General features: G+C 42.6%; 1 protein-coding gene across 5 annotated transcripts in view; it reads right to left on the bottom strand.

Annotated features, from left to right (window-relative positions):
* col4a6 (collagen, type IV, alpha 6) overlaps window positions 1-19,591 on the bottom strand; it is a 94,630-nt gene that overhangs the window by 16,081 nt on the left and 58,958 nt on the right. For 2 of the 5 annotated variants that reach the window (XM_035408605.1, XM_035408606.1), the window contains exons 10-29: window positions 19,485-19,547; window positions 19,170-19,205; window positions 18,311-18,352; window positions 15,817-15,906; window positions 14,984-15,076; window positions 11,501-11,554; window positions 11,331-11,393; window positions 10,839-10,883; window positions 10,691-10,744; window positions 10,149-10,218; window positions 9,766-9,876; window positions 9,508-9,657; window positions 7,591-7,686; window positions 6,694-6,851; window positions 6,411-6,590; window positions 5,055-5,238; window positions 2,890-2,943; window positions 1,827-1,898; window positions 737-844; window positions 349-567 (exon numbers count right to left, since the gene is read on the bottom strand). In XM_035408605.1, coding sequence (XP_035264496.1) covers window positions 349-567; window positions 737-844; window positions 1,827-1,898; window positions 2,890-2,943; window positions 5,055-5,238; window positions 6,411-6,590; window positions 6,694-6,851; window positions 7,591-7,686; window positions 9,508-9,657; window positions 9,766-9,876; window positions 10,149-10,218; window positions 10,691-10,744; window positions 10,839-10,883; window positions 11,331-11,393; window positions 11,501-11,554; window positions 14,984-15,076; window positions 15,817-15,906; window positions 18,311-18,352; window positions 19,170-19,205; window positions 19,485-19,547 — 1,942 coding nt within the window. The remainder of the gene's footprint in view (window positions 1-348; window positions 568-736; window positions 845-1,826; window positions 1,899-2,889; window positions 2,944-5,054; window positions 5,239-6,410; window positions 6,591-6,693; window positions 6,852-7,590; window positions 7,687-9,507; window positions 9,658-9,765; window positions 9,877-10,148; window positions 10,219-10,690; window positions 10,745-10,838; window positions 10,884-11,330; window positions 11,394-11,500; window positions 11,555-14,983; window positions 15,077-15,816; window positions 15,907-18,310; window positions 18,353-19,169; window positions 19,206-19,484; window positions 19,548-19,591) is intronic. The other 3 variants (XM_035408607.1, XM_035408609.1, XM_035408608.1) reach the window with 3 other exon arrangements.

Genomic DNA, 19,591 nt, shown 5'->3' with positions numbered 1-19,591 from the left:
GATGAACACAGTAGACTTACTGACAAAACAAATCAGTGAGAAAACCAAGACATGGCCAGATTTCATTATCGTTACAGGCATTCAGTAGACACTCTTATCCAGAGTGACTTACACAACTTTTTACACAGCATTTACACTGTATCCATTTATACAGCTGGATATACTGAAGCAATGAATGCACTTTGCTCAAGGGTACAACAGCAGTGTCCTCCCTGGGAATCAAACCTGTGAACTTTAGGTTACAAGACCAGCTCCTTACCCATTATACTACACTGCCACCCAAATGTGACAATATGAATGTAATCAAGCTAATGAGAATCACTAGAGAATATATATGACAAAGCCCACCTGGTCCACCAGGCAATCCCGGCGTCCCTGGCTGCCCCTTGTCTCCTAGTTCTCCAGGGCGTCCTGGCAGACCTGGGGCTCCAGGAGTGGCCCCCAGCACCTCACCCGGTCTTCCCTTCTCCCCAGAACGACCAGGCAGGCCATTCTTTCCCTGAGCACCGGGAAGGCCGTCAGCCGAGAGCCCGGAGGCCCCCGGGTCGCCTCTGGGACCTGGGAAACCTGAAAAGCGAGACAAAAATGGAAGTGAAAACCAGAATAGAACAAAGGCTCCTTCGGGAATGAGAGCTCTGGTTCAGTGCAGCCTCTGAAACTACAGACAAAGTGTGTTAATCCAAGCTCTGCTGTGTGGTACTGGAACTGGGAGTCACAGTGGTTGTGTCTCTCTTACCTTGTGGTCCAGGCAGCCCCCCAATGCCTGAGTCTCCTCTCTCACCCTTCAAGCCATCAAAACCACGTCGCCCAGCATCCCCTGGGAAACCAGGCTGGCCTTTCAGACCTGCACAGAAACAGAAAGCAATGGAGGTCATCAACCAATCAATTCTCTTTAATGACTCTTTAATTACGTTGATATGAATACTGTCAATATCCCAATCGAAAATAGATATGAAGTGGATAAAAAAGAAAGACACAATCAATTGTAATCAATTCCCCTATTGCGGTCACACTGCAATAAATCTGTGTTTGCACTGCTGATTAGAGTGAAAAAAATTGTAAAAGGACAGTGTGAAAAGTTTAAAAAATCATCCACGGCATTTGCGCATCATTGTTAGTAGGCAAACTGACATGTAATGTAAATAAAAGTAACAGAATGTAAATAAAAGTTTGCCATGTTCTGGTCCTTGTGATTCTGTATTGAATGACACTGTTTAGGAATCTAAGCATTTAAAAGAGACAAACATAATATTGAATAATGCTGAGAAACATCATCCTAGAATTATCATACCAATCAATTCAACAAAGGGGAAAAATGTATGCACCATTTTTTATTGACTTAAAATTGTTAATATTATAAAGAGCTGGAACTAAGGGGGCAAAGCATCCAATAGAAATCTGCGTTGTACTTTATAGGTGGAATTTGCATTGGATTTGCGTTTAACTGAATTAACTGAATTACAGAGTAGCTTAACATGCGAAAATGTGCAGCTAACTTTATCCCCTGACTGACAGTCAGATACGATAAGCATTTGTCAACTTTCATACACTAACATATAGCTATTTTTACATAAATTAATCATTATTATCCTAAAAGACTGACCTGTAGACTAGCTCAGCTTATACCCTCATTGGCATCTTACAGTCAATAAATAAAATTTCCTCAAATGTGATTTAAGACTGCAAACTCAATGAAAAATGAGACTAGACCAGGTTGGTCAACGGTTCTTAGTCAGACAAATGCTGAAAAATTGCACGTGTGCTTCAGAGACTGTGCAAATATAGGTGCTCTCCATGCAGAAATATTCAGAATGTTGGAAACGTACCTGGAGATCCTGGGGATCCAGGCAGACCCGGGTCACCGTCTTCGCCTGAGATCCGACAGGGCAGAGTCTCGCCTGCCGACACCACAGCAGCGTTAACACACAGGGGTGGCAGGGCACTTCCTGAGTCACTCTCACACACGGGACATTACCCCATTCATTCTTCAGGACTCGTCATTACTACGACTTCTACCACCACTTACACCATAAAATATAAAGCATAAACATCTTTCTTTACTAAATGGCCAATAAATTCAGTTGCAGCTACTTGTCTTATGCAACTATTTGTTCTATGTAATGGTGAAATGACAGTTTTTAAGGTATTGCCAAGATAACTAAGGGTTACACCAGATTTATAAATTCACTTTTGTCATTCAGGTTACTGAGGAAAGTTGAGATATTTGATTATATATTTTAACAGTTAGCAGTTATTGAAAGTGAGTAATTCATGCATTCAGTACAAACTGGTCAGAACACCTGACCTGCTTGTCTTTCTATGTTTCTTTCATTTTCTCATGCCTTCATATTGCTGGCTCAGCTGTAGAACTGGTTGTCAGTGTGGTTATCACTGCTAGGTGGAGAACCAGGGTCTTACCTCCAGTAGCCCATCCTTTACGTCACCTTCTTCCATCTTCTACTTTCTGTCCCCCCTCCCACTGCCCCCTGTCTTCCGAACTTTATCTCACCTCACCTTCTCCTCTTTGAAACACTGCCCTCCCATACCCCTCCCTCCCATGTTAAAGCAGCACCCACCACAGTTGCAATAGTCACATGCACCAGGGCTGATTGGCACTGATTGGGCAAACAGGGAAAGAGATAGCAAATTTTTCCACTGCTGGGCGACAGCGGTTAAACGAAGACACATATTGCAGTAAAGTCCCGCACACAGTGGAAAGATCACTGGCCGATTGTATCAAACACCTCAAGAAGGGAAAAAGGCTGGAGTCTATTTGCTGAAGGAGCTGGGGTCTGGGTGGGGGGGGGGGTTGTTCTCATCTTGAGGTGTCTGATACAATAGGGGCCACTGGTGCTTAAGCAGTCCTGGCTGCAGCTCTTGGCATCTCACCTCCCTCTTCGAAAGAGGCCTCATTAACACCCGCCTGCCCACAGCAACAGTCACCTGGTCAGACAACATGCACAGGAGGGTGAGAGAAACTGAGAGATCATGAGACGGGCTGTCATTCATCCAAACAGGTCATCATCTTGCCAATCATTAGGCACAAGCTCACAGCTCAGAGGGTAGCATTTCAAAATGTAAATATAATCAGCAAAAGGTTTATTCAGGCTCATTCAGTTAATGCATAAGAATTTTCAAAATGCAAAATTCAAAGCTATTCCATTTCAGAGGGAGGAGAGAGAGGGGGAGATTGACAGAGCATTCATCAATGGACTGTTCTTAATCATATCCCAAAGAATTTGGAATCTGGAATTTATTTCTTATAAAATATGAATAATGTATATTAGGAAACCAGAGTTTAAAAACTACAGTAACAGGGAACAGCCAATAATTTATGCATTTATTATTTAGAATCTATTATTTTAATAATTTATTCTATCTTTAAATCTCCTTTTCATCACTCCCCCTGTTGTCTGGAAATGGAATGACCAAGTGCTCATGATCATATTACTGAACAAAATGAACTGGTAAATAAGGTTAGCAAAGGCAAATTTGTCATTGAAATGCAAACTCATACACAAGTGCACACACATACACACACACCCACACAAACACACACCTATACACACACACAGCTGAGCTGGTGTTGTGTTATACAATTTCAGAAAAGAAATTTGACTGCAAACTTGAGCGTAAAGCATTCTTAAACTGTGAGCAAAATGGCATACATTTTTTGGTCTCATAAGTATTTACATACATTTCTTTGTTATTTATCATTATTCATATAATAATAATAATAATAATAATAATAATAATAATAATAACAAACAATAATAATAAATATAGTTAGATTATGACACAATTCAAAGAGGAGAGGATTAATATTTTTTTGACTAAGAGATGGCAGAAAAACAAAATGGCTGACACCAAGGTTTCATTGATTTGCAGCTAGTATCGTTTATTGCAATGGTCGACAACAAGTTTGGTTGAAATATCTGCTTTCTTTCCAGAGTAATTGCCATCTATAACTTTTTTTCCCCCAAGTGGCAAAATATTTTGAAAGCCCCTTAGACCTCCTGCTATAGAGGGGTACTAAGTTTGGCATAAATACATCAAAGCATTGCAGAGATATTGCTCATTTCCTGTTTGGAACCTTCAAACTTCGATTGCAGTGGCTATTCTGTTTGACCTAGCAGCTACCTTTTATGTATTGGTCAGCCTACTCTGAAGATGATACATGCCAAATTTCATGTTGATCTGGTGAATGGTCTTTGAGGAGATTTTTTAAAAATGGAGGAAAATCCAATATTGATAGGGGTAGGTAAACATTTAATGCTGAACTTAGCAAGACCTAAGGAATCTAGAGAAAAAGGAATCATAACTTTAGGCCAAACGGTTCAAAAATTGCAACCAAATTTGGCCTGTTGCTGGTGCTAGAGGGGCTAAATGTACTGACCACAAACTTTGTGAGGTGATATCTTGAACTGTTCAGAGTGCCAAATTTCACAAAAATCGAGGGTTTCTAGGGTCTGCCATAGACTCCCATTGCGGAAAAAGAGTAATAGTGAAAAAAACAAATACAATAGGTGCCTACACAATAATAATAATAATAATATTTTTGCCATTTTTGCTTTATTTAGACATTTCAACAGAATGCAGTCATTCTCCTCTGAAACAGTACAAACACAGCAGCTGTTGCGCATTCACAGCAATTAAATCACATTGATGTGTATCAATCAGTTAAGCAGCAAAAATCTTGCTAACGGCAACCAGGCAAAGGAAGCTGAAACATGAAGAGTAAATTGCAGCAAGAAGGGAAAATCTCAGCAAGCCGGGCTTTTGAGCGCATCCGTGAGTGCGTCCTTCCTGACCATCTGTTCGTTTGATGGCAAAGTCATCTTGCCGAAGTAAGCCTTGTCATTATGAATGGAAACTTTTGTTTATAAAAGAACATCCTTGGAAATATCGCATACTCTCACACACTTACTGACATCATCATTCAGCTACGAATTCAGAAACCTTTAGGTCTGCGATCCCTTCTGACACTTTCCCTTGGGCGGGGTTCCCCATTTGCACACTCACACGGCAAACAGTCTCCCTCCCAGTGCACCTACCTGGGGGCCCACGTAAACCAGGCTGTCCAGGGAGACCATTGATACCGGGGTCTCCAGGTAGCCCACGGACGCCAGCAGTGCCTGGATACCCAATCCCAGGCTCTCCTGGACCGCCGGGCCGCCCCTTAGCACCAGGAAGCCCTGGGAATCCTCTTTCCCCGACCACGCCATCGCCACCATCTCCCTGCAGAGAGGAAAGGAATGATGGTAACTTACTGAGGTGATTAGTAAGTTTGCCATTCCTCTTTCTCAGTATGTACAGAAACTTTTTGAATTTAACTGATGCACAAAAGTCCTTGGGTTACTATTTAAAATATTACTTGAATGCATACTAACAAAATGTGACGTGTGTGCAACAAGCTATGGGTGTTAATGACAGATTTGAAACTTTAATATTCAATTCAATTTCATTCAACACTATCACAAAGATACCTTACAGAATAACAGTACATAGAGAAAATTACACAAAAACCATACACAGTAACTATTTAACCAATGAGCCCCCTGCACTCTTTATGGAGCACCTCCAATGTAATGTGCGGATTTACACAAAAATATTTTATTTCACTGTACACTCTACATAACACTAATCAGTAATTATACCATCCAAGGTAAATTTTCCCAAGGACAAAGACATAACAGTAACATTAGAAGTTACACAGAAACATGAGTTCAACTTTAAATATGCTGAATGGAGACTGAGCCATTATTAAATAATTTTTCTTGCCATTTCTTTCTACGGGGTGGTTAGTTGCAGTAGGGAATTTCAATTTAGGCAACAATTATATATACAATACATTCAAACAGATTTTCTCAGTACTTATATCTAGCTATTATGATGTTTGCATACCATGGGAATTGCACTTTTGCAAGTCACTTTGAAAAAAAAAGTTAAAAGCATCTGCCAAATGAATAAGCATGTTCTGAAGCAGTGTTGGTCTACATGAGTAATGTTTAGGAAAATAAGATAAACATAAGTAAACAATGTATACTTTAAAAGCCCAGCTGCACAAAATAGTTTTAGGTGATTTAGGTGTTATTATATTCGGCAATATTAACAGGAAATGCTGTGTGGAAAACAAGTAATGGGTGCCACAGTGACCAGAAAGCTTCACAAGCACAGAAGACAGGACGGTGTACTGTGTCTGCCTCATCCGTCGGCATATCACATTATAAACAGATTACATCTAAACATGACAACACTACAATTTCTACACCAAATAAACACTGGCACACTACAATGAATAACAACGGACTGGTTGTTAATTCATAATTAATTACTGTTAGGGTATGTTTCGTTGCCAGGTCTTCCGGGGGACGGACAAGGCTATTGTTAGAGCGGGAACTGTAACTCACAGGGGGTCCAGGATATCCAGGGATCCCAGGAGTGCCGTCTCTGCCAGGCCGCCCCATGTCTCCTGGGGGCCCACGGGGCCCCGGTGAGCCTAGTTCGCCTTTCTGGCCCAGGCCCTGTGGGAAGGAGGGTTCACCCTTCTCCCCCTTCCGCCCTGAAAAGCCCCATTCACCAGGGATACCCTGATAAGACAAGATGGCTGGTTACACTTTATATTTTACATTCCAAGTCGTTTATGTAAGCCATGCTCCTCATGTATATGTACTTCCGTGGTACTTGACTTACAGTGGGCCCTTCGGGGCCAGGGAAGCCTGGTGAGCCCGTGTCGCCAATTTCGCCCTTCCTGCCAAGTAACCCAGGGGAACCAGGGGCCCCGGAACGGCCTGGTGGGCCCTGCTGACCAAACCCTCCACCACCGAGGCATTGGCAGTCACCCAAATCTCCTATAAACCACAGAGACAACACTGGAGTTTAGAAAAGGTGCAGGATCATCGTTGATTTTCTTAAAGTGACTGGTAAAATTGACCATTGTGGTGGTTCAAGTGTTAATTACTTTTTAACTAGGCTATTGTAGCTACCTCGCAAATGCCACGTTTTTAAATCAATGTTAGCTAGGCCTATAGATCATCTAACAACAGAGCCACTACTTATAATAATAAGTATACATGAACCCATTAAAAACACTTACTGTAATCCATTAAAAAATATCTTTCATTTATTTGTAATTCATGATAAAGAAAAAATGACTGAATCCACAGCTATGGATTTCTTTGAGCTAGAATGCATGGGTGTTTGAATGTATGTGTATGCATTTTATTGAAAAACATTTTTTTCCTGAAGGGATCATTTTGTCCCATTCTTTGAGGGGCTCAAATCCCCAAACCGATGGTAGCGGGAACACTGAGGCAAGAATAAGTAACCTTGATATAGCACAAGATCATTTTACATTGGAACAGCAGTCAAATTAGTACACTGGGTGCAGATTTCTTGTAGAAGTAACAGCCTTCTATAATTAGCAATAGACCAAAGTTAATCAGGTCTGGATCGCTGGAAGGTCAATGTTTCAATTTAACATAAGCTAAAACAAAAATCACTTCCATTAAGAAGGAAGCTGTTTTTGCCAAGTCCCAGCTGTATTAACCAGGACAGGTGTGCATGTGACTGTCTGTCGGGGGGGTGTACCTTTGGGTCCATTTGCACCTGAAACTCCAGGTGGCCCTCTTTGGCCTGGCTGTCCCGGTTGTCCAGGTATGTCAGATGGCAATACATTTGAAAAACCTGAACACACAATCCTAAATGTTAGCTTTGTTATCTCATTCTCAATCCCACTTTCTAAGAGATACACACACAGAAATACATTTAGTATACAAATGCCCGTGGCAACTCAGCAAGGGTTGTGTGGGTTTACTATGATGGGATAACCTTTCATTCAACATAAAACAGTTCCATTCAGGTAAGTATCACTGCACTTTCATTTTTTGCTTTTATTATAATAGTTAGTTGACCACATCCAGTGATTTGTGGCTTGTTTGAGATAGCATTCATTCTGCTTTGCCACACTGGATGAGATGGTTATAATTAGGATGTTATCATCATTATGGATTTCCATAAAGTAAAGTTACTCTTATCTTACAAAGCGTTCATGAGCAGTCATGGTGATAGGGAAAAATCAATTCAAACAAATAATAAACATTAAAGAAGTGAGATGTTTTGGACAGCTACCTCATCTAATATCAGCTGTTTGTTAAATTGATCTGAATGTTCTTCATACCACCAAAAAGCATTCATCTGCTGAGGGTGAAAGGGGAGGGAAACAGAAGGGAGCCCTCTATAGATTTTATTTTTTCACTTTGAGGGAAAGAGTGACACCAGGTGGTAGACTATGGAAAAGCAACTTCTGTGGGGAGTGGCTTCTCACATCCTGGCTACATTCCTAACAGCTCCCACGGGTACACTTGCTGAGGACTGTTCACAGATCAGTGGTCCTGAAGTGGGAGAGTGAGAGAGGGAGTACTTTGGAAGACAAACCCCAGCTGTCTAGGTGCTTGTTGAGTCTTTCAAACAGGATAAGGGTTCAAAGCACATTCAGTGACCTGCCATCAAGTACAAAATCACTCGACAAATTTTAACCACTTTGGGTTATTACATTGCACTGTTTTCAGCAGAATATCTGCAGTCAAAAGAAGAAGACACTGAATGAAAGAGAAAGGCATCGACAGCCATTTTAATCTAATTTTAATTTTAAGCCAGTTTAATCTACACCCCAGTCAGCCTAAAAAGCCATGGTGGATCTTAAGCTGTTCGGTACAGTGCACACTGGGGAGGGTTCAATAAGAGAGTGCCTGCAGGGGCTTTATGTTTTACTTTGAGGTTTCTGGCAGGAACAGACCAAAGTTGGCATCATGCCTCGGGTGTGGCCAACACTGGTTCTGGATGTGATATGGTCTGCTGGCTTGTGCTTGCGCCTTAAAAACAGGAGCCAATTCAGACCCAGTAAACCAGGCAAGGGTTTGGGTCCCCTGCCTTAGCAAAGGGCGGTCTTCTCGCACAACGGAAGATTGCCCACTTAAAGGAGGAGACAAACTCCGGGACAAAGTGTTTAATGGGTTAGTTTCAATGTTTTCCTGATGCCTTAATTATTTTCTAATTGTGGGACCAAATACTGCATTGAAAGGGGCAGTATTCCCACTCAGTGGGATACCTTCCAGCATCTGCCCTTTGGGGGATATGATAACACAGAGGAGACAGGGAACACAGGCTGCTGCACAGTGAGGAGGGGGGGGACAGGGAGTTACCCCTGCCAGCTCTTGACATACAGCTCAGTACAAACCCTCCTACAACACGAGCATACTATGGGTGCGGTCTCTGGGATATGCAATGAACTCTAAACAGCCATACCAGAACAAGCAAACTCTTCTGTTCATCATGCCTTTGTTTTATGCAATGCCACTCGGATATTGTTTATTAAATGTCAGTATTGCAACGTATATAGTACTCTTACTCCACCAGGCGCAACATCAACTCAGATGAGAATTTCTTCATCAGTGCCAAGATAACTGAATAGGCTGTCATCAATGGTGCTCTTTGGTAAATACTTACGATTTTCTCCTATTGGCCCTGGAGGCCCCGGAGGGCCTGGAAAGCCTGGGGACCCTGTGCGCCCCTCAGTGCCATAGGCAGGGCGTCCTGGGTTCCCTTTCTCTCCTTTAGGGCCAATGGTACCTGGGAACCCGTCCCTCCCTGGTCGACCTGAGAAAACAAATTGGGGTGGCGGGTCAGGGGTGGGAGAGAGGAGCACGCCATCACTGCTATAATAACATGTGACTTGTGTTATGCCGAAGTGGGGCAGAATTTTACCTGAGAGGGGGGACGAGAGCCCTGGGGGTCCAGGTGGTCCTGGGAACCCTGATGGTCCCTGGTCACCAGTAGGACCTGGTAAGCCACTAATCCCTGGGTCTCCGGGGGAACCTAGAGCCAATCAGAGGTCAGAGGCCGGTCATGCAACTGTGTGGGCAAAGAAAACTAAGGGACACAACACAAGAGTCACCTAGGATTTTTCCAGGTTGCTCTTTTCATTGGGGCTGCAAACAGTTTGATACAGTTTTATTCTGGATATACGCAGTTTGGAGATGGATATGTATTTTCTTAAAATGATGTAAAGCAAGAATTTCAGCTAAGAATTCAATAAGGCTCATTTGGTGGGTATGTGTGTGTTGGGAAGGGCTCAGCATGGTCAATACCTTGGACAGACACCCCTTGCCCATCAGCAAATGCAGGAGGTCCAGGAAATCCTTGATCTCCATATTCTCCCTGCAGGTAAGCAGGAATAACATCACATACTGTATTGATTTCACTCTGGCCTTCAGCCACTGCTGTACAGCTCTGTTTCACATCAAAATCACTGCTGTGTTTCCCACTGGTCATCGGCGAAGTCCATAAACCCTGTGTTGTTGTTTTATCACTTTGCTCCCTTATCATATTTTTTTATCAGTACCACAGTGTTCAGTACCACAACCTCCAATATGGATCAGGACAGAAGAGACAGTCATGTGCATATGCAAGTGAGGGTGCTGCCTCTTCTTATCACACTGCAGTTCACAAGCCAGGCTCCTGCAGACATGAGTCATAGGAAGACACCCCACCTGTGGCTGAGCAGGCGGACTCGTGGGGGGTCAGTGGTGTATGATAACACGCTATTATTCCTGCCAACTGAAATCCTCCCGTTCTTGGGTGACGATAGAGCCATTCATACATTGCTCTGATTGTACCCCTACAGACTTACCTTAGATCCAGGATATCCTGGATATCCAGGCAAGCCAGGGCTCCCAGGTAACCCCTGGTTGGGAGAAATCGCAAATATTTGCATCAGTTACAGAGAGGAGGAATTTACATGAAAAACAGCACTGCAACAGATGTTTTAAATGTCCTACCTTGATGCCCGGTGGCCCAAGAGGTCCATTCAAACCAGAAGCACCCTGAAAGATCAAATGGCAAAAAACATGAAAGGACAAACATCACCAAGAGTGACAACATGGCACATTCAAGGGGGCTTCCGATTATAATCCAGGATTGGAATTAAAATACAGCTGTCTTCCATAGGGACAGCTCAAGACTTTCTTCCACCCTAGGGAAGACAACAAATGAGGTGGGTGAAGGTGACGTTTGGAAACTGGGGGGAGGCATTTAGCCATGATGGACCGGAAGGGGGGGGGGGGGGGGGGGATCCAATATCATGAACACACCACATGGATGTTTTGCCCCCTTTGTTTTTCCCCCCGTCCCCAGATGTATGCACCCTCTCTAATTGTACACCACCCTATGCCTAGAACTGGCCACACACTAGAAAAACAGAAAATTCTCACATGTGGGGAGGAGGAGATCCACACTATGCCAGAGATTAAGAAATTTAAACAGCTTCATACCCGTCCTCCTGGCAATCCCAGAATTCCCTTCTCACCAACCTCGCCTGGGTATCCAAAACGGCCCTGAAAATAAATGTCCCTCCTTATGACATCATACAATTTTGGTAAGTGCAAACCAAACCCAACTGCCCGGACAGTACTATTCCACCAATTAATAAAGAGATTCTTACCGGTGGTCCTGGTAGTCCTGGCTGACCTGATATCCCCTGGTAACCAATGTCACCCTAGCAAAGAGAGAGCAAGAGAGAGAAAAAAGGAGAGATGGCAACAGTGAAAATCGAGAAGAAAAAGAATAAGAAAGCCCACAGAATGGTCTTCACAATCAGCAAATCCCGACAGCATCTAAAAACCCAAGGAAACCCATAAGATATTCAAGAAGATACAAACAAGCCTATCCTTAAATCATGTTGTAAAGAAGTAAACAGTATTTCCATCCAGTTGTGTCCTCTGTTCCTTGGAAAACACGACTGGAACCACTGTACACATAATATACGCAAGCCATACACTTTCGTTCATTTAAATTTCCAGTGACAAAGCTATTTTGATGACATCACGGCTTGATAGGAAATTTCTCTCAGAAAATTCTTCCTTGAAACCCAGGTCTCTATTCATTGTAACTATAATCTGAAGAAAACATGTTTTCAATGTACAATAAAGCCAAGTTACTCGCACATACAAAGCACTGTCTATAAGTCATTAACTCAAACTTGCAAAATCTAGGCCTGCCATTAAAAGTGCTGGTATCAAAATTGGGTCAAGTTACAAGAAACATACTGGCTATCTTAGTTCACATAAATTAAACAAGCTGTATCCCAAAGCAGTGCTACCCAATGCTTCCTAAATTATTTCAAGTAACTTGGATCTGTGTTTTTTATCTTACCATCTGAACAGTATGACTGGCTGCATGTATCCGTTTGGATAATGGTTAAGTAAAGTAATAGGCAGGCAAAAGCTTTCAGTGATGTATTACATTTACTGCAGGAGCACATCCTGGGAAATCTGGTGCATGCTCTTATGAAACATCCAGCAGCTAAATCAATAATTATGAATTCAATACAGATAAAATTGAACAAAATTATTTTAAATGAAAACTATATAACAATATATTTATTTATACCTTTTTACCTGAGAGACAAATATATCTGTTATGACACTACATAGAGGAAACTTCCAAACTCTAAACAAAAAGCGAAATAAATACCAAGGTAAATTAATACAATAATTAAGCCTGGGTGTTTGTCGGAAGTCACAGGTGTCTCGGATTCTGTGATTTTAGCCTTTTTTTCGGCAGTTCCACGACTTTACAGATTTTTTCAATTTCTGTGATTCCCTCCACCTTTAGCGCTTTCCACGATTTTCAGCAATTTTGGATGGTAATTGTCAACCTTAACGTAGCCAACAGTATTATTCGCATTTTAACAATACTGCTGGGAGAAACAAACTGATCCAATGTATACAGATTCTTGAATAGGCTGGGATCAAGATTCCTGTCCTTGTCAGTTGTTGGAATCAGGTGTTTGACGGCCCTTGTCAACAACATTGATGCTCGGCGGTCCTTCCTCCATTACAGTTACATTCAGTGATAAGAGGCGCTCCATCAAAGACCAAACTTAGCCATGTACAACACAGTGTACAAAAATGGAGCATCGCGTAGTTCTGGCAGGCCACGAGAGTCAAGCGCTCCGGCTGAATCAGCTGATGGCTCAGCTGAGTGATGTTCGCCTATCACAGTACATTCACTAACAGGGCGGTCTACTTAAACAGCCTCCCTCTACTCATTCGGCTGCTCCTCCTGCATGCAAGCGCTGCACGTTGCTTCGTAAATCCCCTCCACCACCCCAGCTCCATCCCCATGCGTCAAGAATTTGCATTTATCCATTCCTATGTGTTAAGAAATTGCATTGCTCCATCCCTATGTGTTAAGAACTTGCTTTGCTGCTGGATCTGTTCTGTGTGTACCCCTCTAGGGGGGTTTGGCTGCTGGCCTCCCGGCCTAATCCACGCGGGCTGCGTGGTTGGCGGGAGAGCTCCAGAACAGAGCCATACCGCCAAACATAACTGTATTGCCTTATTGTCAATAAAGTTCTACTTTGATGACAGTGGTCCTGACAGAAACAAACTTTGAAGAGGTAAAAATAGACACACAGTAACTGTGCTTTATTTCAGTAATACAAATTGAGCATGCTCTATTCTTAACAACGTCCTGTCAAATTAAATGCAAAACAGCATGCTCTTTATGCTCTTTCTTTCTGTGCAGTACCAACTGAAGCAAATATGTAAATGCACCAGCTTATCAATGTATTTCACTCATAGTCTGTTCCTACGAGCCAGTTACTGGCTATGGATTTTCTTGAAACTTCGATTTACTGTTGCCACAGTTCCTCAAGTTATTTCAATTGTTTCATAAATAAATATTTAACTCTGTGATTTCTTCTGCTTTTTCCAGTTTTCCATGATTTTCAACAACTTTGTTGTGACCGTTCTGGAACTTCTGCCAATATTTACCATGACAAACACCCAGCCTTAACAATAATCAATCTTGACAGGCTACCTTGAGTTGGCTAACAGAGAACAGATGGTAATGCCTTGTTAGCAGTGCGCATTTACTGCATAGAGCGTATGTTTAATCTGAATTATAGTAAGTTCTGCAAAGACTGGATATGGTAAATATTGCTAAATAACAGACTTGTGTTGATTTTAAGAATTGTTTTAATTTGTGCAACCCCCTGCACTCCCCTCCCCCACCCCCACCCAGTAAAAAGCAGCCGATGAAACAAATATGTGCATATATTGTTTCATTTCATTTATACAACAAGAGTACTGGCTAGAATGCACACAAATATGCAAACACACATATCTCTACCATCTTTTAAAAGTCAGAGTGAGAGCCCTTTAGTAATAAATAATGACTTAGAGAAGCACATTTATAGAAGTGTAATTTCTTGCTTAAACAAAATTATTTTGTCAGTCACAATAACCCATGAATAATGTAGGAATAAAATGGCAGTAAATTCCTTCCACATGTTTAAGCACAAAGTGCACTGCAGAATGAATAGAGATCTCAATGAATCTGCAGACACGCTTGAAAATAGCCTCATCAAGAATAACATGTTCCCTTTCAAATGGATAAAACAAGGTCACATATGACTCTCTTAGCACTTACCAGTTCATTAATCTGTTGGGTTATTTAAGACTGTATATATTTTCACACAATACAAGACCTCACACAGAACCATAAATAATTTTCTAAAATAAAGTACATTCTTAAAACGCACTATGCCGATAGCTTCAAAATAAATGTTACTACCCCCCCTCCCCAAGAAAATAAATCTGTGAAATCCTGCACAAGAAATACAAAGGAACAAACCGAAAATAATAAAACCACAGCAGTCCCCCTGGTCTCAAGAGGAGGAGACAGAGAGGGACATCCTGGGGGCCTGAGAGGGACATTGGGATGGTGGTGGGGACAGCGAGACGGTGGGACAGCAGGACGCCAGGACTGTGATCCATTAGCCTGCCATCCCATTTGAAGGAAACGGGCATTGGACCAGCAGGGGGCTCCACCCGCCCAGCCTCAGCCCCGGAACCGAGCTGCTGCTGGGGGAGGTCCTGCACAGGACGCGCCCTGGAACTCGGACCGCATTCTCACAAACCTTAGTTCCTTTGTCTCCTTTAGGAAAGCCCACAAACTCCACCACTCCATTGACCAGTGGGAGGCCTGGGTCGCCGGGCAGGCCCACGTCTCCCTGGATACGGTAACCAAGGAAGAGAGAGTTTTTACATGGCAAAAGGTGGGGGTGGGGGTGGGGACTGGGGAGGGTTGGTGGAGGATGCAGGTTTTTGGAAGACTGTGTGTGACCCCAGGGAGGGCAGTAGGGTGGGTGGGACGAGGGGAACAGGGCAGGAGGTAACATGAGGGGCCAGGTACCAATCCAGCCTTGCACTGTAGAACCACACACACAGTATCTGCAACATTGAGCTGTGTTACCCCTCTACCCACACCCCACTACCACCACATACCTCTTGTTATCAAGACCCTGTGGCCTTTTAATCTATTGAGTTTCCTGCAGTACATCTGTATAGTCGGAATCACAGCAGCCTTGCTCCTGGCACAGCATAAATCAACCATACCACAAAGCAGAGAACTTTAATCAATGTTAGGGATATAAATTTCAATTTGGCACTGAACAGCAATAAAAATAACTCCATTTATAATTGCAGTTTTATTAGGAGATGGATGGAGGAAGGAAAGGGACACAAATCCATTTTACAAGGCAGAGGTGAGGCAGACTATATTAATGGGATTATTAATCAATATATCCCATTTTTGTTACCGGCAGGTGGGCAAAAATGTATGCAACCCCTTGCTGTGTGTGGTGTGTGGCATCAGACATGTCCTCTCTCCTGCACATCCCCCTCCCCCCACCTGCTGTACCCCTGCTAGCACACCTCCCTGGGCTGGAACCACTGCTCCCCTCTGTGTTACCTTATCTCCTTTGAAGATAGTGCTTATAGCTGCGCCTACTAGCGTGTCATCCCCCTGCTCTCCTGGGGGTCCGGGTAGACCCGCGTCCCCCTGGGATCCAGAGGAACACAGTCGTTAGCCAATTGGTGTGCACCAGGGGAGGAGTCAGGGGTGGGGATACGGAGGACACACCCCATCTCCGCGGAGCTCCTCACCAGGCACAAAGAGCAAGAGACAGAGACATGAGACAGCAGGAGCGAGAGAGAGAGAGAGAGAGAGAGAGACAAAGAGCAAGCAGAAAAAGACTGAATGCAACAGGGAGAGTAAAAGAATGAGAAAAGAAGAGAGGATGAGAGATTAAGAGGGCAAGCAAGAAAAAGAAGTGGGACTGACAAAGAATCAGAAAGAAGGAAAGAAAGAAAGAAAGAATCCACACTCTTCTGCTTTCAGAGTGTGTGCCCTTTGGAAATAAACAATTTTACATCACTAACTTGAAGCACGGCTGTGTCCACTCAATGTGTCACTATGGCATGAGGTGACTCAGCCAAATATTACCAGTTAGTATGCATCCTTCTCATAAAGGTGACTAATTGGTAAAACAGTTCATATTCGATACAGTTCAGATGTACAGATCAAGTACGCCCTGTCTACTACAGGGAACATCCTACCAATACAGTGTGATGTCTATCACTGAGATCCTACACTTTATACTACCACAGGCCATTATTAGATAAAAGCAGAAAACAATAGAGAGCACATTTTACCAAAATACACATGAAGTTATTCAAAACTTTAACAACAAAGCCAAATGAATACAATGATTTATAATCAATTCCAACAAAAACATTACCCTTCCAAAGTGATACTATTACTCGAGCCCCAGCCTGAGTTTTCAGCCCCAGATTTAAGGAAAACTTGTTACATTATTTTTCTGTCTCACTCAATGTGGTCTCCTCTGTTAAACATACACATTTCAAAAGCCTTACATTCAAAAGTAGTCCTTTTTCACAAGGCTTGCAATTAGTGTTTAGGGGTGAACAGCAGATCCATGCACAGAGGAAAAGATGGTGTTTTGACTGATGATGACTGTTAGTAATCACTGTTGTTTGTAAATGGGGAAAAACTGCAATTCCCAAGATACTCCCCTTTCAATTGAGATCAATGGAAAATAAAGTCACACGGAAGGTGGGAGCAAGTGATTCCAGCACCAATTACAGACCATTCACCTTGTCAAACAGCATGGCAGCTCACAGATCAAATGGGTCCTTCATTTTCACAATTTACTTATTTTTTAGTTATTTGTCCAGTGGAATCTGGGGAATGGACACAGGCTTTTAAGTCTTTCTTAAGACTTAATTGTTGACTAGTTTTTCATTTGGGCCACAAATCTCTGAACTGCCATGAAACTAAGTGCCAGTGAAAATAAGAAACATTCCATTAGTAGTGACAGTTTAAGAGTGCAAAATGAAGTGTTGTTACACCAAGAAACCCAAGGTGCTATAGGTGTGCATAGTTTAGTGTAAAATTCCCAGAAGGGCAATGCAAATCCATATGGGTAAGTCAGTCAAAGGGTTGCAATCATCACAGTGACACTAGTCAAACTCCAAAAAAGAAAAAAAATACATGGCATGTTGAGGTAGACGTGCGGAAGAGAAGGAAAAAAGAGAAGACAGGATGGAACTTGTAGTTCTTATAGGATGGGACCTAAGACACCATACACACAAGGACTAAAACACCTTTCTCCACAATAAAGGCATTACACTTCCTGGAGGGCTTCAGTGTCTGCATGGGATTTCACCAATATCTCAAAGTATAACATACTATATCATCAATATGATAATGAAATCTGCTGTTTATAATAACGTTTCATAGACAGATTCTACAGCTACTGTTTACAGCCTATTACAATTAATATGAATTATATATCACTTAAACTAATCATGGATCTGGCATTGGATACACCCAGTAATGCAGTCCCATGCAGTGTAAAGCAAGCAGACACTGAAGATTTTTCCAGGCGTGTATCCCTATGAAAGCCCTCTTAGTAATCACCAAGAATCAATCGCACCCGCATGCAACCCCATGTACGGTACAGATGGACAGATCTACACAGACACAGCCGATTACAGAGACAGACATAAATACACACCACGCACATGCACAGACAGACCAGCAGGAGTCAGCCAGTGTAATGGTAACCACGCAGTAAAATGCTCAGCGTTAACTCAACTAACAGTTCACATGAGTCCAGTAAGGATCACATGTACTCTATCCAAGTAAATGGGGCTGGTGATGACAGTTTCCCTAAAAGCAAAAAAAAGTAGGACGATCTAAAACGACTTCAATCAGGGTCTCACTGAAACTCAGACCAAGAGATGGTATCTGTACTGTCTATAGCTCCCTGAGAACAGGATTTAGCTAACATTAATGATGGAAAGATCTAGGCCTGGATAGGTGTATGTGAATGTGGAACGGAGGGGAATGTTTTCTGAGCTGATTTGAATACAGTTCTTACCTTGTCTCCACTTTCCCCCTTTAAACCCACACCGGGGCTCCCCTGCAAAACAAGAGGATGCACTGTTTTGGGTGGCTACCAAACTGCCAGTCACACTGACAGTGATAAAGCCCACTGCTTGTTGAACAGCCCTGTTCATCAGTGCCATCCTAAGTCCACAGTAACTGACATGCAAAATAATCAGCCAAGATTTTGTCGTAGGAAAATGATGCTGGTACTTCTGAATAGTAACAGCAACAGAGATGGGCCTGCAAGTTTTCTGAGCAAGCATCAAAACAATGATGTGACAGTACAGCACAGTACTGCTTTATGTGCCCTATGGCACAGAACCTTTCTGGAATTCTGCAGGACTAATAGGACTCCATCACTTTATGAGAAATTCAATCAACTGTCAAAGAGCTAAGCTGACGGAACTGGAAAATGCTGCCACTTGTCAGTTGTCATTCCAGAATACCCTGTGAATGCTCGACTGGGCTCAGATCTGGTGGAGGACATGGCCATGATATATTAACAACAGTATCATGCTCCTCAAACCATTTACTGACAATTTGTCATGGTGGACATGCATGGGACAAGGCCAACAAGTCAATTTCATTAAGTAATTAATGACATCGACTTTGTCTTCTGAGGGCATGAGTGCACCTAAACCATACCAGGAAAATACTGCCATTAGAATTACCAGAACCCTTCCCAATGGGACCACTCAGCATTTATGCTTTACTACATGTAGCTAGAGAACACAGAATGAGAGACTGGGATAGTGTGGTCCAGCCACTGTACGGACAATATCCACTATGTTCCAAAAATGTATTGCCCAGTCTTATTAGCAGCCCAGGACTCCGGCTTCTTCAGTACTTACTGTAGGACCAGGTGGACCAGAAGGACCAGGGAAACCCTGAGGAAGGGGCAGAGGTGGAGTACATTAAAGCAAATGCAAACAGGCATGAAATGCATCAACCATTTTACTTTCTACAGTAGTACAATAATACAATAATACACAAGAGGAGTCAATTAGACAATTTATTTCATGTATATATATCACACAATTGGAAACACAATATTTACTAAGTCCAGAAATTGCTCCCAACTCCACTGTTTCTAAATGAAAGAGTAATTATGGCATAATGAATAGAGAGAGGCTTGGAGACAGCTGGAATATAACTGAGGCACATACAGGGTATCCATCTTGACCTCTCCGACCCATTTGCCCAGGGAGTCCACTCGGGCCATTTTGACCCTGCAAGAAAAAAGCAGACGGACAGAGAGACATCAGAACCAGCC

Source organism: Anguilla anguilla, chromosome 3 (assembly GCF_013347855.1).
Source record: "Anguilla anguilla isolate fAngAng1 chromosome 3, fAngAng1.pri, whole genome shotgun sequence".
Lineage (NCBI taxonomy): Eukaryota > Metazoa > Chordata > Actinopteri > Anguilliformes > Anguillidae > Anguilla > Anguilla anguilla.
Note: the sequence above shows the minus strand (reverse complement) of the source record. Positions and strands in the feature narration are given on the sequence as shown.